Source organism: Primulina eburnea, chromosome 5 (assembly GCF_022965805.1).
Source record: "Primulina eburnea isolate SZY01 chromosome 5, ASM2296580v1, whole genome shotgun sequence".
In the NCBI taxonomy this organism is placed as follows: Eukaryota; Viridiplantae; Streptophyta; class Magnoliopsida; order Lamiales; family Gesneriaceae; genus Primulina; species Primulina eburnea.
The window spans coordinates 7,244,074-7,258,602 of NC_133105.1; the positions used below are offsets into that span (position 1 = coordinate 7,244,074).

Here is a 14,529-nt window from a genome sequence, read left to right on the forward strand (position 1 = left end):
TGTGAATTTTCATCTTCTTGAATTGCTCGTCAATCAAGAACTAAGCCGAGACACTGCATCCACTGTAAGAATAAATCTCATCCTTATCATCATCCGATGCACAACCGCATCGGCATCGACCGAGCGATTTTAAACCCCCTTTTTTTTATCTTAGTTTGAACGAACATATGTATAATGTATAAAATTTGGCAATGTGATCAACCAGATGAAATATATTTGTAGAAACTTGTTTCGAATCCAAAACCAATAGTTAGTTAATTTATTGATCTAGCACATATATATATATATATATATTCTAAGATGGAGCATATAATATATATGATTGGTTGATATATATTAATGCAGAAAGAAGAGACGACAGGGAGGACAGAGTCAAGTGCCTTTTAGTCACGCAGCTGTCATTGGAGCACACAAAGCCACAAATCCATAACCTTTGGCCCTTCACTTCTCATATACAGCAAATTCGAGTTTGCAACTGTCGGATCCCTCTTCTCTCCTCAAATCATTTCATCTCAACAAACTATATCTGTCAAACGAAACCCATCATATTCTCCACTCCACCACCACCACCACACGGCGGCAGCCACCAGCGCAGGCTGCCGTGTACGTAGACGGTACACCTGCTGTAGGGAGCTGGGAGCCTGTAGATGGACAGAAGAAATTGAAGCAGAACACAGAATCCCGCATTGGGTCTTGGATTCTTGATGAAGATATGAGAAAGGGTTCGTGATTTTTGGTAGATCAAAATTACAGTATTTTTAATCGTTTCAGATATCATGTCGTATCAGCATTATCGATCACCGTTCGGGGACACGACGTTTACGAAGGTGTTCGTCGGGGGGCTCGCCTGGGAGACCCCGACTGAGGTAATGCAGAGTTATTTCGAGCAATTTGGTGAGATTCTTGAAGCTGTGATCATCACCGATAAGCACACTGGAAAATCCAAAGGCTACGGATTCGTAAGCATTATATTTATTTATAAAAATCCTTACTAATAAATATCATTTCATTTTTCAAATTTTTATCTTATTTTGACAGGTGACATTTAAGGATCCGGAGTCAGCAAAAAGAGCTTGTGCTGATCCCAATCCTACAATCGATGGAAGAAGAGCCAACTGTAACATTGCTTCATTGGGCCGACCAAGACCTTCTCCACCTAGAGGTGCACCCCCCCTCCCCCCCATATATATTTATTATAAAAGTATATCAAAAGGGTTGATAGATGTGAGATATCGATGTCAAATGAGCTATAAGTCTTCGACGATCGATCACTCTGTTGATGAATGATTGGATAATGAAATTAAACGTGAGATATCGATGTCAAATGAGCTATAACATTAGTTGGTTGTGTTGAATAATTTATATAGGCGCTAATCAAGGAGGGAATTTATATCAAAGAGTTGGTGGAATAGCACAAGCTGGGGGGTCATCATCCTACCCTTTGCTTCCCCCACCACCTCCTCCGCCTCCGCAGTTGCCGTCGCCGGTCATGTATCCGCCGTATGGGTACGCTTTCTTCTTCTTCTTCTCACTGATCTGTGTTGTAATCATAAGTACAGAAGCATAGCCCCTATTCACTAAATTTTTTCTAAAAAAAAATTGTTGGAGAGTAGATTAAATAAAGGTGAATTAATTAAGCATCATAAATACAGCAGAAAATATATATATATATATATATATATATATATATATATATATATATATATATATTATATATAAACAAATAAAAATAGTGAATTGTATTGAATGTAGTCGTTATTGGCAGATTACCAAAAAATAATGGATGACGTAACATAAATGAATAAACGTTAAATGCTTTGTTGACCACCTATATTAAATAACAATAATAATTGTGAGAGGAAAAAATTTAACGTTCGACATATTTAGTAATATGTTCATGTACCAGAATACAACCCATAAAAATACAAAATGGATATATATATATATATATAATTATGAAAATAAATTTTTTATAATTAAAAAAAGTTATGATTTTATAGTATGATTCGTGTAAATTTTGAATAGTCCAGACCAGACTATATCTGGCCAGCCACGCAGTAATAACATGCCCATGTCAAAACAACATATATGCCATTCACATGCAACTTGTCTGAATATCATGTGATATTTGACTCACATTATAAAAAAGAGTGAGTCTCATATAAGACCGTCTCACGGGTCATAATCCGTGAGACGGGTCAACCCTACCCATATTCACAATAAAAAGTAATACTCGTAGGATAAAAAGTTATAATTTTTCATGGATGACCCAAATAAGAGACCCGTCTCACAAATACGACTCGTGAGACCGTCTCACACAAGTTTTTGTCTATAAAAAAATTTGAACCAGAATTTTATAAATTTCAATTTTCAAAATATAGAGCCATCCCTAATTTTAAAACCTTGTCCCATCCATTAGACTAGATGTTTTTAGTTTTTTTGAAGCTTAATTGGAAGGTAATATAAGATTGTAAATCCAAAAATAAAAAAAAAATAAATAAAATTGACCGATGTTATTTTATAAATTGTCCTGAAATTTGAAATATTAGATAATTTTACAAGTAATTAAAATATTTTTAAAAATTGGAAGTCGACGACCATGGCGAGTTTAAAACACTTATAATTGGACTTTTTTATTTAAAAAAAAAATTGAAAAAAAAATGTGCGAGTGGAGTGGGTTGTTTAAAATACAGTTGTAATCCGTAGTTGGAAACTCAATGCTCTTTAATTTGCCACAAAATTTAGTGCTCTTTATATTGCAACCAACCTCCACTAGTCACCCAGTACAGATATTAATCGTCACAATCATTGCTATATATTGGTAGATTTACAAATTAATTGACAAATATATATTTTGTTCATAAATTTATTTATTTATTTTAATTTAAAATAAAGTAAGACAACGATATTTAACTTAATTTTATGCATGCATACATACATGATTTTGATATGTTGTTCACCTACCGTATTCATCTATGTGTCTGTTGTTGATGTTATACTCACCTATCGGATGTATAATTTTGATACGCTTTACCTTACACTCACACACACACACAGATATATATATATATATATAATACTAATTTAACTAATGTGCCTTTATATTTCAGGTATGCACCATACCCACCTGATTATGGTTTCAACCAGGTATTGTTTATTTCCCCCCAAAAAAAAAATCTAAACCATCTTGTCTCTCAAATTTCTCTAATTTGTTCCAAAATTGGCACTTGTCTACGACTATGTAACATACATATTGTCTTAAACGTGAAAAAACATTTAAAATTAATCAATAGGTCGTATAAACACATAGTCGACACCGATACAACCGATATCGAGTATTGTTTCATAGATCGTCTTTTTAAAATTCTATCGTCCGTGATATAAACTATATAACGATATTCATAGCGCGCGACCAGATTTCGAGATTTTAAAAATTCAAAAAATATAGATGATAATAAAATACGATTGTTTATTTATTTTATTTTTAATTTGACAGACAATGTATAATCCACAACGTATCCCGCAAACGCATTATTATAATCAATTATATGGGGCTTCTTCATCAGCCATGGGCAATCCATATTACTATGGATATTCTGTACAAGCGGCACCAAGGGGATCATATCCTGTACCCCCGGCGCAACGTTTCCAAGGACCGTCTTATGTATACTATCCTACGCTGACGCAGATGGAAGGCCCTTCTTCAGCTTATTCTGCACCCACTCCACACCCTTTACTGCAACCCCCTAGGCTTTCATTTTCATCCACCACTGGTAAAATTCTTGCCTGATTAATTATATTCTTTATTCAGTTGCATGCATCAAATGTTACATAATTATAGGATCATGGTGAGAATAGAATAAATCTAATTCATATGACGAGTTTGTCTGTTTAGGGTTTTAGTCGTTTACGTAGTCGGGATTTACTTATGATTCATGCATTAAGTTGGACTTTTCACTTTTAGTGTTATATTTATGGAATGCTGACGTCAGTAACGTCCAACAGCATGTTAGTGATATTTTGATCTAGGTAAACACTTGATCGAAATTTGACTATAAGCTAGAGAAAAATTCAACTTAGTGTACTAAAACCAAAATCTTAACTAACTGAAAGACCTAAACCTAAAATATGATTTTGATAATTTTTCCTGACTATTTATTATGACCATGCAAGCTTAATATGACAACATTAGATTAGAATAATGGTGAATATCATATAACATGGAAATTAGTTTTGTTCACATCAAATAAAAGATAGGGAGAATTGATTTTGTATTCCTGTATTTTTACATCTTTGTGATTTTGATCTTTTGTGGTCCTGTATATTTACATCGTTGTGATTTTGTTAACCTATATTGTTAAATTTCAGTCTTAGTATATTATCTTTGTTTGAAAATTTTAGTCTTTTTTTTCAACAAAACACTTACATGGCATCAATGCATCAGCGGTGATATGATGCTGAAAAAATATTAAAATTGTCAAAAATCGATTAAAATTACTAAAAATCGGAATATACAATACTACAACTGAAATTTGATAAAATAAATTACAAAAATCACAAAATGTCAAACTTACATAACCAAAAATATACTTTTTCTTCAAAATATATTTGTAATATGTTGATAAATTTACTAAAAAAAATCAATAAATCATTGATCCCAAATAAATTAAAGAATTTTAATCGAAAATCTTGAATTTTCTGCTAGTCGGATTGAGGGTTTGTGTTAGGTAGACCTTAAATTTGTCTCCCACATGGCCATCTAGTGTGGATAGGTTATAAAAATAAAGGAAGCAAAGCTAATGTATTCTTTTTTTAGATCGATACCCCAAATTTAGAGCTATATTGACAAAAAAATGTTAGGCTTCGTTTGGTTTATGTTTTGGATTTTTTTTTTAAAAAAATATTCATGCAATTAATAACTAATGATGATCATAATGGTTTGGGGAAAAGAGAATTCTACTATAGCAGCCAGATTGTATAATTTTTGTTTTTGCTTAAATTTATTAAATAATAATTATAAAATTTAAGGTCTAGTATATAGAAAAAAAATTGGATTTCCAAAATTTTAACTAAATACTAATTATAAAACCTAATAAACAAACAAAGTCTTTACTTCTCCGCTCTCTTTTTCGTTATAGCAGGTCTCTTGTGAGAGGGTCTCAAGAATCTTTATCTGTGAGACGGGTCAACCTTACCGATATTCACAATAAAAATTAATGTTTTTTTTTCATGATTGACCCAAATAAGATATCCGTCTCACAAAATAAATCACGTGAAACCGTCTCACACAACTTTTTTCATTTTCGTTATTATTTATATGGTCAAATATTCAGCTTATTTATTTTTTACAAGTGTTATCATAAGTAATTGAATTAGTGATAAAATAATTTATGACTTGAGCAAATAGTGTATCAAATTAGTTCTCTCTATATGAATATATTTTGACAAGTTAGTATTTTCGCGGGAGAAATACACATTTTCGTCCCGATTGTTTTAGTCTCTTTAATTTTTTTTTTTTTGGTGAACTAAACTAGTCACTAATGTTCGACAAATTTCTAAAATAAGATATCCAAAAAATTATCATTGATTTTTTTAGGTCAATTTGTCGAAAAAATATCTTAATATCAATAATTATAAGATACCTGACTATCTACTTGTGTGATAGAAAAAAAACATGATATGTATCATAATTTATTGGATATGATGGGAAATTTATGAAATATAATTGAAAATGTGATATAAAAAAATATATGTGGAAAAAGAATTATAAAATAGGTTGTAATATTTATACGGGCAATGTGAAACTCGAAGCACGTGAGATGAGCTGTAGGATTTCTGTTGTCATGGGTCAAAGGGGAGACAGTGAGGCATGACTGTGAACTCTTAGTGGCACCATGTGCGTTTCACACAATTTTAGGTAACATTTTTTGGGGCTTTATCATTTGTTTTTATCCATCAAAATATTATATATATTTGCCTTAAAATTTATTTTTTGTCTGCAATTCAGTGCATGTAACGTTTTTTCCTCATTAACAAGAATTATATATCTCACATATATTCAGTACTTTATTTCATATAACGTTGTTTCTATTCTACCGACAATCGTCTCTGGTGCCAATCCTGTCATGTTGACTGCTCAAGTTCAACTAACAACTCTAAATTCATCTTTACTCTTTAAAAGTGGTTAACAAAACTTGTTATGAAAATCTACTATAACATCTTACAAATAAATTCCAGAATAGGTCTCTTGTGAGACGGTCTCACGAATCTTTATATGTCAGACGGGTCAGTCCTACCGATATTCACAATAAAAACTAATAATCTTAGCATAAAAAGTAATATTTTTTCATGGATGACCCAAATAAGATATATGTCTCACAAAATACGACCCATGAGACCGTCACATACAAGTTTTTGCCTCAATTCCAATACTCATAGTAAACTAGTGAGTGAGTGAAATATTGCAGTTTCTTTTCTATTTTCTTTTTTTTTCAAGTAAACATTTTTCCGATGTAATAGTATAGTCATATTGCAATGCATGATAAAATAGATTTTTTGGTTCATTAATTTATCTAGTTTTTTTTTTAGTCTGTTAAATTTTAAAATTTTGATTTTGATACATTAACTTTTAATTTCGACTATTTTGATAAACCCGTACTGCACAATGGGAGGTAGAACCTAAACTTTTATTTAGTCAAAATTCTAATGACAACCTATAATTTTATTTGGAAGTTTATTTAAAATGCAGTGTACGTTTATTATTATTGTTATTATTATTCTATTGGTGTAGATTCTGCGGCTGCTCCACAAGAAACCGAAGCCGGCGCCGCTACTTCGACGAGCTCGACTGCTTAATATTGACCATATTATTCAAACATTGCCAATTGTACAATCTTTTGCAAATTAATCCATTTTTAATTATTTTTCCGATTCCTAGATAGAATTTCAATGTAACCATTCAATTTGTTCTCCGATCACCCCTTTGTGGGATTCAATTTTCTTGTGTTTATTTTTTAATTTAAACAAAAACAATAATTTCTTTCATAAAATTATGGTAACTAATAGTAACGGAACAAAATATTTTAGCTCTCTTAAAGGTGATTTCTTTTAAAAAAAGATTAAACTCTTCCCGCTTTATTAAAAATATATATCCAATGATAATTGTTTAACTCGTATATTCTAAACTGTCCAACGATCAATAGTCACGTGTCTAAGAACATAGACATGGATTTAAAATCTAGTGGGAAAAATTTATTAGATTCACACACAAATAGCTTGTCAAGAAAATCAGTTGGGATTTACTGAATAGTATTTAAGGGTTATGACAAAAACTTGTATGAGACGATCTCACGGGTCGTATTTTGTGAGACGGGTCTCTTATTTGGGTCATCCGTGAAAAAATATTACTTTTTATTGTGAATATCGGTAGGATTGACCCGTCCCACAGATTAAGATTCGTGAGACCGTATCGCGAGAGACATACTCTTAAGTTAGATAAACCGACAAGTAAATATACACAAAATTGTTTTGGGATATCCGGATATTTCAATACTCGACCCGGGGCTAAGAGCTAGTGCCTAGTGGACAATAGCCCACCACTGTCTTCACATAGTTACGTCCCTTCACGTATCGATTGTTTCCTCCTAACTAGCAATACAACATTCTAGTAATAAATGGAAGTCAGACCACCACGGGCGAACCTCGATCCTTACGATGCCACCCGACATAAACAACAGGTGTCAAACCATAGATCAAGTATGCATGAAACAACATCGTTAGCTAGGGTCACTGCGTCTATGTCTGGTCTATTACCATCTCCTACACTTCTTTCTGATTTAATTATTCTTTATTTAAATTAATAATATTTTCAGTTTTTTCTATTAAAAAAAACATTTTTAAAGTAGTTTTGCAATGGTACCTAAAACTTTAGGGTCCTCAATTCCTCATGCCTCTATCTTTGCTAGGTATCTCTCAATTTATTTTCTTCATTTCGAAAACCGAGAGTTTTAAGTTATGTTTGTTCTGGAAAATTTTGGTACTTGAGCTTACACGAATTCGAAATTCAAATCCAAAATATGACTACATTTTAAAGATATTGAGCTAAACTTAGAATTCTGTGTTTATGTAGTTTTAATATGTTGAGCACGTACCGTACCTCACATCCGTGTCCACCAATGATATGTCGCTCGTCTAAACATATATCCAATATATAAGTAACACTTCATTGATGGACGCATAGATATACAGAATATGAAAACTGTATGTATATGAATTTTTTAGGCAGTTTTTTTTCTTCTCTCACAACAAAAGAAAAGTTTTTTTTTAACATGTGAAAGTACTGGGCTCAGTTGCCCTCCTACAAGGCTAATACTAGGGCCAAGGCCCAGGACAAAGCAGCTCCATGTCACCCTGGGCCCGTTTTCCAACTTAAAAATATTTCCCCCCTCCCCCACCCATACACCAAGGGCGACGGCGAACCAAAAATAGAGTGACGATCACCTTCCTCGATCGAAATTTTTTAGATTTTTCTATATAAATTTGAAATGTACATACAAGTTTCGCCAGTCGAAATTAAATATATCGAATCTTCCCTGATTTCGAATCTCGGATCCGCCCCTACTCGTGCATATATTGAAGTGGTGTAGTCGTGTAGGTAAGTGCAGGGGCGGAGGCCTGTGCTTGGCCTGAGTGACCCAATTTTTTTTAAAAAAAATGTATATGTAAATTTTGTATAATTTTGGAATAATATGATATTAGTCCGGGTAGATCAATTTAAAATATTAAAAGATTCTAGATTTTAAAATTCTAGTCCGAACAGAGCCATATTTCTGGCTCCCCCATTGAGTAATTTTAGAAGTTCATAAGTAGGCTATGATCGAGGGCCGATGAATGCCAGCCAAAAAAATATTGATTGGATAGGTGGGGATGCCCTCTCCTTGGGGAATAAAGAAAACAAATTGTCCCCTATTTAAACATTTCACATGCATTTTAGGGACCCTACCCACCCTCGCTAGTTCCATCATTTTTTAGTGTGATGGGTCTCTTGCATGTTCCGTAACTTTCGATGACATTTCGCAACTTTTAGGCTAATATTTCCCATGTCGTATGCTGGATGTTCAGTATACGCAATTATATCTTGTGCCGTATATTTGTTTTTATCGATCGAATTCTCGTGCCTATAATTTTCAGTCTTATATCAATTTATTAAACGAGAAAAAATACGAAATAATTATGACACACAAAAAGCATGAATGGAATCTTATTTAATAGAAGATCGAACACGCGATAAAATACAATTACAATGGTAGACTACGTGCAACTTATGAAAATACCCCATCATCGTTAAAAGTGATCAAAGCAAGTCAAGATACTCCTGAATAGCTCATGAGTGTTCGATCAAAACTCGATTTGAACTTGATTTGATCAAACTCGAGTTTAGGTTTTAGTTGTTTCTACTTAGTGACTCACGAACTAATCGATTACTTGAAAAAAAATTATCATTAAGGTTTTTTATTTACATAAATACAAAATGTAAACCCTAACATCATGATACAAATATTTTCGAGTTTTTCAAATATGAACTCGAGTAAGTCTATTTCTTTATAAGTCGACCTCGAGCTTCAAATTATATACGGACGAAGTTTTGGCAGGTTACGACGAGACTTGTGTTTCTGAATTTCGTTTATTTGTATGAAAATGTCACTTTCACAACCAAATACCTAAATTGTATTACATGAAATTGAAATTTAGATTAAATATGTGAGGAGGAGGCATATCCATGTGAAAGCGCGTGGAAAGCAACCTATCTTTCTGGACAATGAAAGCAACTTTCATGTGGATATGCAATCTTAATTAAATTCAACTTCTATATCATATGATCTTTATCTGTGAGACTGATCAACACTTACTGATATTCACAAAATAAAAAGTAATACTCTTATCATAAAAAGTAATATTTTTTCATGGATGACCCAAATAAGATATCAGTCTCACAAAATACGATCCGCGAGACCGTCTCACACAAGTTTTTGCCATATCTTAATCATTTTCTTAACATAATAATTAAATTAAATATTTCCAAATATAATTACTATATTGTATAATTGATAGAGTGTCTTACCTTTTCTATTATTGCAATTATTGTATGGCACAGATTAAGCGAATTTAAACTACATTATACGACGGTTGTAGAGTTTAACTTTTTTCTCCAAAAAAAAAAAAGAAGCCTACTTATTAATGACAAATTCGTAACATTAAATTTTATACGGCTCATAATACTAAGTTGACGTTTGAATCGGAAGGGATATTTGAAAAAATGATTCGAAATGACTTCATGTTGAATGAATATGAATCTCGAGTCGAGTTGGTTTATTTAAACAAATCTATTAATTTGTCTCGATAACAAAAAAATCTGATTTGAATGATCCTGTATTAAGAGCTAAATTTCGAAGGGCTATTTTATTTTATAAAATAAATTCATTTTCAAATATAAATAAACTAATAGAATGCAATATTGACAAAACTTAGAAAATAAGGGTCCATCTCCGTTGTTTTATTATAAAAAAATAATTAAGGCAAGATATGGCCATATGGAGTCAAAAACAGTGGCCAGAACACGTACAAATTTTCATAGGTTGGAACATTTGACTCTGTGGTTTTCTTACACGTTAGGATTTTAATAATTTTTTTCACGTGAAAATGATTTGACGATGACGTGACATTAACATAATACTAAAATATACAACATCGTCACTACTCATATCAAAAAGATATTAAAATTATCAAAAATTGAAATATATGAGATTAAAATTAAAATTTATCAACATAAATTATCATGATAGTAAATAAAACAAATATTTAGAACTAAATTTGCAATTTTTCATAATATAAAATATGGCTAAGTGATGTAGCCACACATTTATGTTGGAATATCAAAACCATTGTTTTCATAATCATATCAGTGATCGTGGTTTAGTTTTAAAAAATAATCCAACCGGAACAACTGTTTTAACCGGATAATCGGACATTAAACCGATTCATAGTCAATTCAATCGGTTTTTGAACGGATTTGACCGATTTGACCGTTAAGATAGGTTTTTAAGGTGTTTCAGACCAGACAAATGACTTGTTCTTGATCGACCAGTCTGACTTTGAAAACACCGATCAAAACATACTAACATAGATAAGAAAAGTAAGTAAAAATGAGTAAACTTTCTCAGAATTTGGTAGTGAAACTAAATGTTTTTAAAAATACTTTTTCTACCAGGGGAAGTCCATCCTCACATATATATTTAAGATAGTGTTCCGAGAATATCATGAAATTTCGTTGTCGACAAAGTTGCAATAGTTATTCCCTTTAAAGTTCGTTGTCGATTTCAGAACCTAGCATAAAGAACAAAATTTGCCAATTTAAATGTCCAAGTGTTAATAAAATGGTCGTTGATTTTACACTTGCGTGCGACTTTAGGATACATTTCACATCGTAACTCGATATCTGTTTTTCTTTTTTCTAATTTTACTCATTTTTCAGACTAAAACTCAATTTAAAAAACATAATAGTCAAAATTGTAATATAAATACCATTTTCTCATATATTTATTCTCCGGTGATGAATTTTTGTCTTGGTTGAATTTTATGTGTTAGTTATCCCACATCGGTTGGATAAAATACCTGTGAGTTGCATATATGGTATTGGGCAATCCTCCTCCTTGAGCTAGCTTTTAGGGTTGAGTTAGGTCCAAGTTCCAATCTTAACTTTACATATCATTTATATGTATTGTCAATTATTTAATGCATGGATGGTAGTTGGTCTACTTCTTGCAAAGGGAATATAAACCAGATATTTGCAGGCAACTAGCCAGCCATTCATCTAGAGAAGATGATTCATTCTCACATGTTTTCAATCCCCAATTTGACATAATAAGTCAATTTCTCCCATGTCTTCAACATTCTTTGAAAATTAGATTTAATAATAAATTCCTTCTTTTCATAATGATACAACATTTTATTCTATTTATGTATATACCCACCTACATTACCATCAAAATTAATCTGACCTCTATGAATTTCAATTTAAGATTCGATATAATCACACAGTGGTTAAAACTGTTAATCTGCGTCAGGTCCGTCAAGTTGATCCGCCGCACCAAATTATGGAGTGTAACGAGTTGCACGCCAACCCATCAAATACAGCCAAAAATTGATGGGTTGGTCAGCCTAGTCCCGTCAAATAAATGAGTTGTGTTGACAATATCTTAATCCGCTCAAATAGTGACTTGGCTCGTCTTGCTGCTTGGTTTTGACCACTCTAGTGATGTTCGACGAAAACAACCTAAAGTACATCAGAATCTCGAATATCTCGATCTCATATCCACTTTTTTTCCACACAAAAGCAAAGAATAAAATTGGGAAAATTTCATAATTGTGGTGATAAATATATAAAATTTGATTAATCAAATACTAAAATTTGACCATCTAAGTATAATAATATTATATATGGTGGAGTCCACACACATTTAAGTCATACCACCCACGAGCTAAGTTTACTCAATTGACCCCTTAGCCACATGTGACCAATTCTTACTATTTTTATTTAGTTATTTAATTATTAGATTTAATAATATTATAATAATTTAGCTTAGATTCTTAACAGGATACCTGTTTTAGCATCGTTGTTAGATTCTTGACTAATATACATATCAATAATTATATTGTTCTGTTTTAAATATTCGATTCTATTTTCCCCCTTAAAATCTTCTCAAAACAAAATCATCTGATGAAAAAATTAATTAGCAAATATCTATTTCTTTTTATTAAAAAAAATGATAGCGGGAATATACATGTTCTTTATTTCTCGTGTTATTTGTCTTGAGATGTGATAATTCTCCGTATCGAGAGCATGATATAAATGTGGCGATCCTAAGTGGCGGAGCCATCTAAAGCCCGGATGGTCAAATTTTTTTAAAAAATGTAAATTTTGTATAATTTTGAAATAATATGATATTAGCCCGGATAGATCAATTTAAAAAATTAAAAGATTTTATAGTTTAAAATTTTAGTTCGGATAGAGTCATATTTCTGACTCTATCACTGACGATGCTTAAGATGTTATATAATTCTAATATTATATTCGATTCTGTTTCCTCCCCTTAAAATCTTCTAAAAACAAAATCATCTAATGAAAAAATTAATTAGCAAATATATACTTTTTTATATAAAAAAATTGATAGTGGAAATGCACATGTTCTTTGTTTCTCGTTTTATTTGTCTTGAGATGTGATAATTCTCCGTATCCTAAGCATGATATAAATGTGGCGATATTTTAAGCTGTTATATAATCTAAAAGATTAGCATTATATTGTTACCGTAAAATATAATTTTTTTTTATAAAAATGCATCCACTGGACTAATGTAAACAAATCAAGTCAGCTTACGAACTTTCCGAACTGGCTCAAAAAATATTTAATTCGCATTCGAAATTATCGAGCTCAAGCCAAACTTGAACTAAAATTATGTTTTTTTGATAGATAATTTCGATAGTTGCGAGCTACTCAAAATATTTAATATTTTATTGATATAATATAATTATACATAAATAAATATTTCATTTTCAAGTTTTTCATTATTTTTCGTATTTGAATCGAATCCTTTCGTCTGCACGCGTAAATATATATTAAATTATTCCAAAGTTATCAAACGAGTGTACCCAATCGATCGATGGTGTTGGTTTGAGGTTTCTGCTGTTAATTTAAAAATATAATACAAGTATACCTCGAGCACATATGCAAGACTTTATTAATTAATTGCTTCCTAATTTTATAACATCTATAAAATTAATTTAAAAAGTCAAACGTAGATTACCTCGTAAATGGTAATTCCGCTTTAAAGCTTGATAACACCTATTAACACAAATTCCGATTGATTAAAAAAATTAGCAATTAATTTTCGTAATCAATTCAGTACTTGGACATAGCTCAAATGTCACGTACAATTAATTTTTGGGCGTACTTATCGCTTGATAGTTGCTTTCAAAAACAAACATAAAAGTTCACGTGACACGATTTCAGAGGTCAATTTTGTGAAACATATATTCTATTTGAGTCACTCGTGAAAAAATATTATGTTAAAAAGTATTACTTTTTAGTTTTTATTATAAATATATACATGTTTGACTCGTCTCACTAATAAAGATACGTGATATTGTCGCACAAGAAACTTACTAATTTTTTTTTAAAAAAAATATCAATTGTAAGAAATAATAAATGTATATATGAAATAATATAACTAAAGTCGCCATTAACTGAACTTATTTATTACTGAAAATTTGATTTTGAAGTTTCCATAAAGAATTAATTAACTGGTAATAGTTGCTTTGTAAACTTAAATATTTTAAAACTAGTGAATCTTAGAATGCAATGCACGTAAATTAAATTCTAATATAAATATAAAATTTTTATATGTTAAAAATAACGTTGTTAGAGTAATTATTGTCCTTCAAAAATTATTTTTCAGTTTTTAGTTTTTTTTGTG

The 14,529-nt window shown here is 31.2% G+C and overlaps 1 protein-coding gene across 1 annotated transcript; it reads left to right on the forward strand.

Moving 5' to 3' along the window:
- The first annotated feature begins 776 nt into the window (after positions 1–776).
- On the forward strand, positions 777–7,001 carry LOC140832807 (uncharacterized). The gene is made up of 6 exons (XM_073197012.1): positions 777–959; positions 1,039–1,162; positions 1,368–1,506; positions 3,111–3,147; positions 3,497–3,773; positions 6,791–7,001. The coding sequence occupies exons 1-6, from the start codon at positions 777–779 to the stop codon at positions 6,853–6,855; spliced, it is 825 nt and encodes a 274-aa protein (XP_073053113.1). The 3' UTR covers positions 6,856–7,001.
- Positions 7,002–14,529: the final 7,528 nt, after the last annotated feature.

Coding starts and splice junctions, on each gene's coding strand:
- LOC140832807 (XM_073197012.1), top strand. CDS start 777: ATGTCGTATCAGCATTATCGATCACCGTTCGGGGACACGACGTTTACG. Junction 1,163..1,367: donor AAGACCTTCTCCACCTAGAG/GTGCACCCCCCC, acceptor TAATTTATATAG/GCGCTAATCAAGGAGGGAAT. Junction 3,774..6,790: donor TTCATTTTCATCCACCACTG/GTAAAATTCTTG, acceptor CTATTGGTGTAG/ATTCTGCGGCTGCTCCACAA.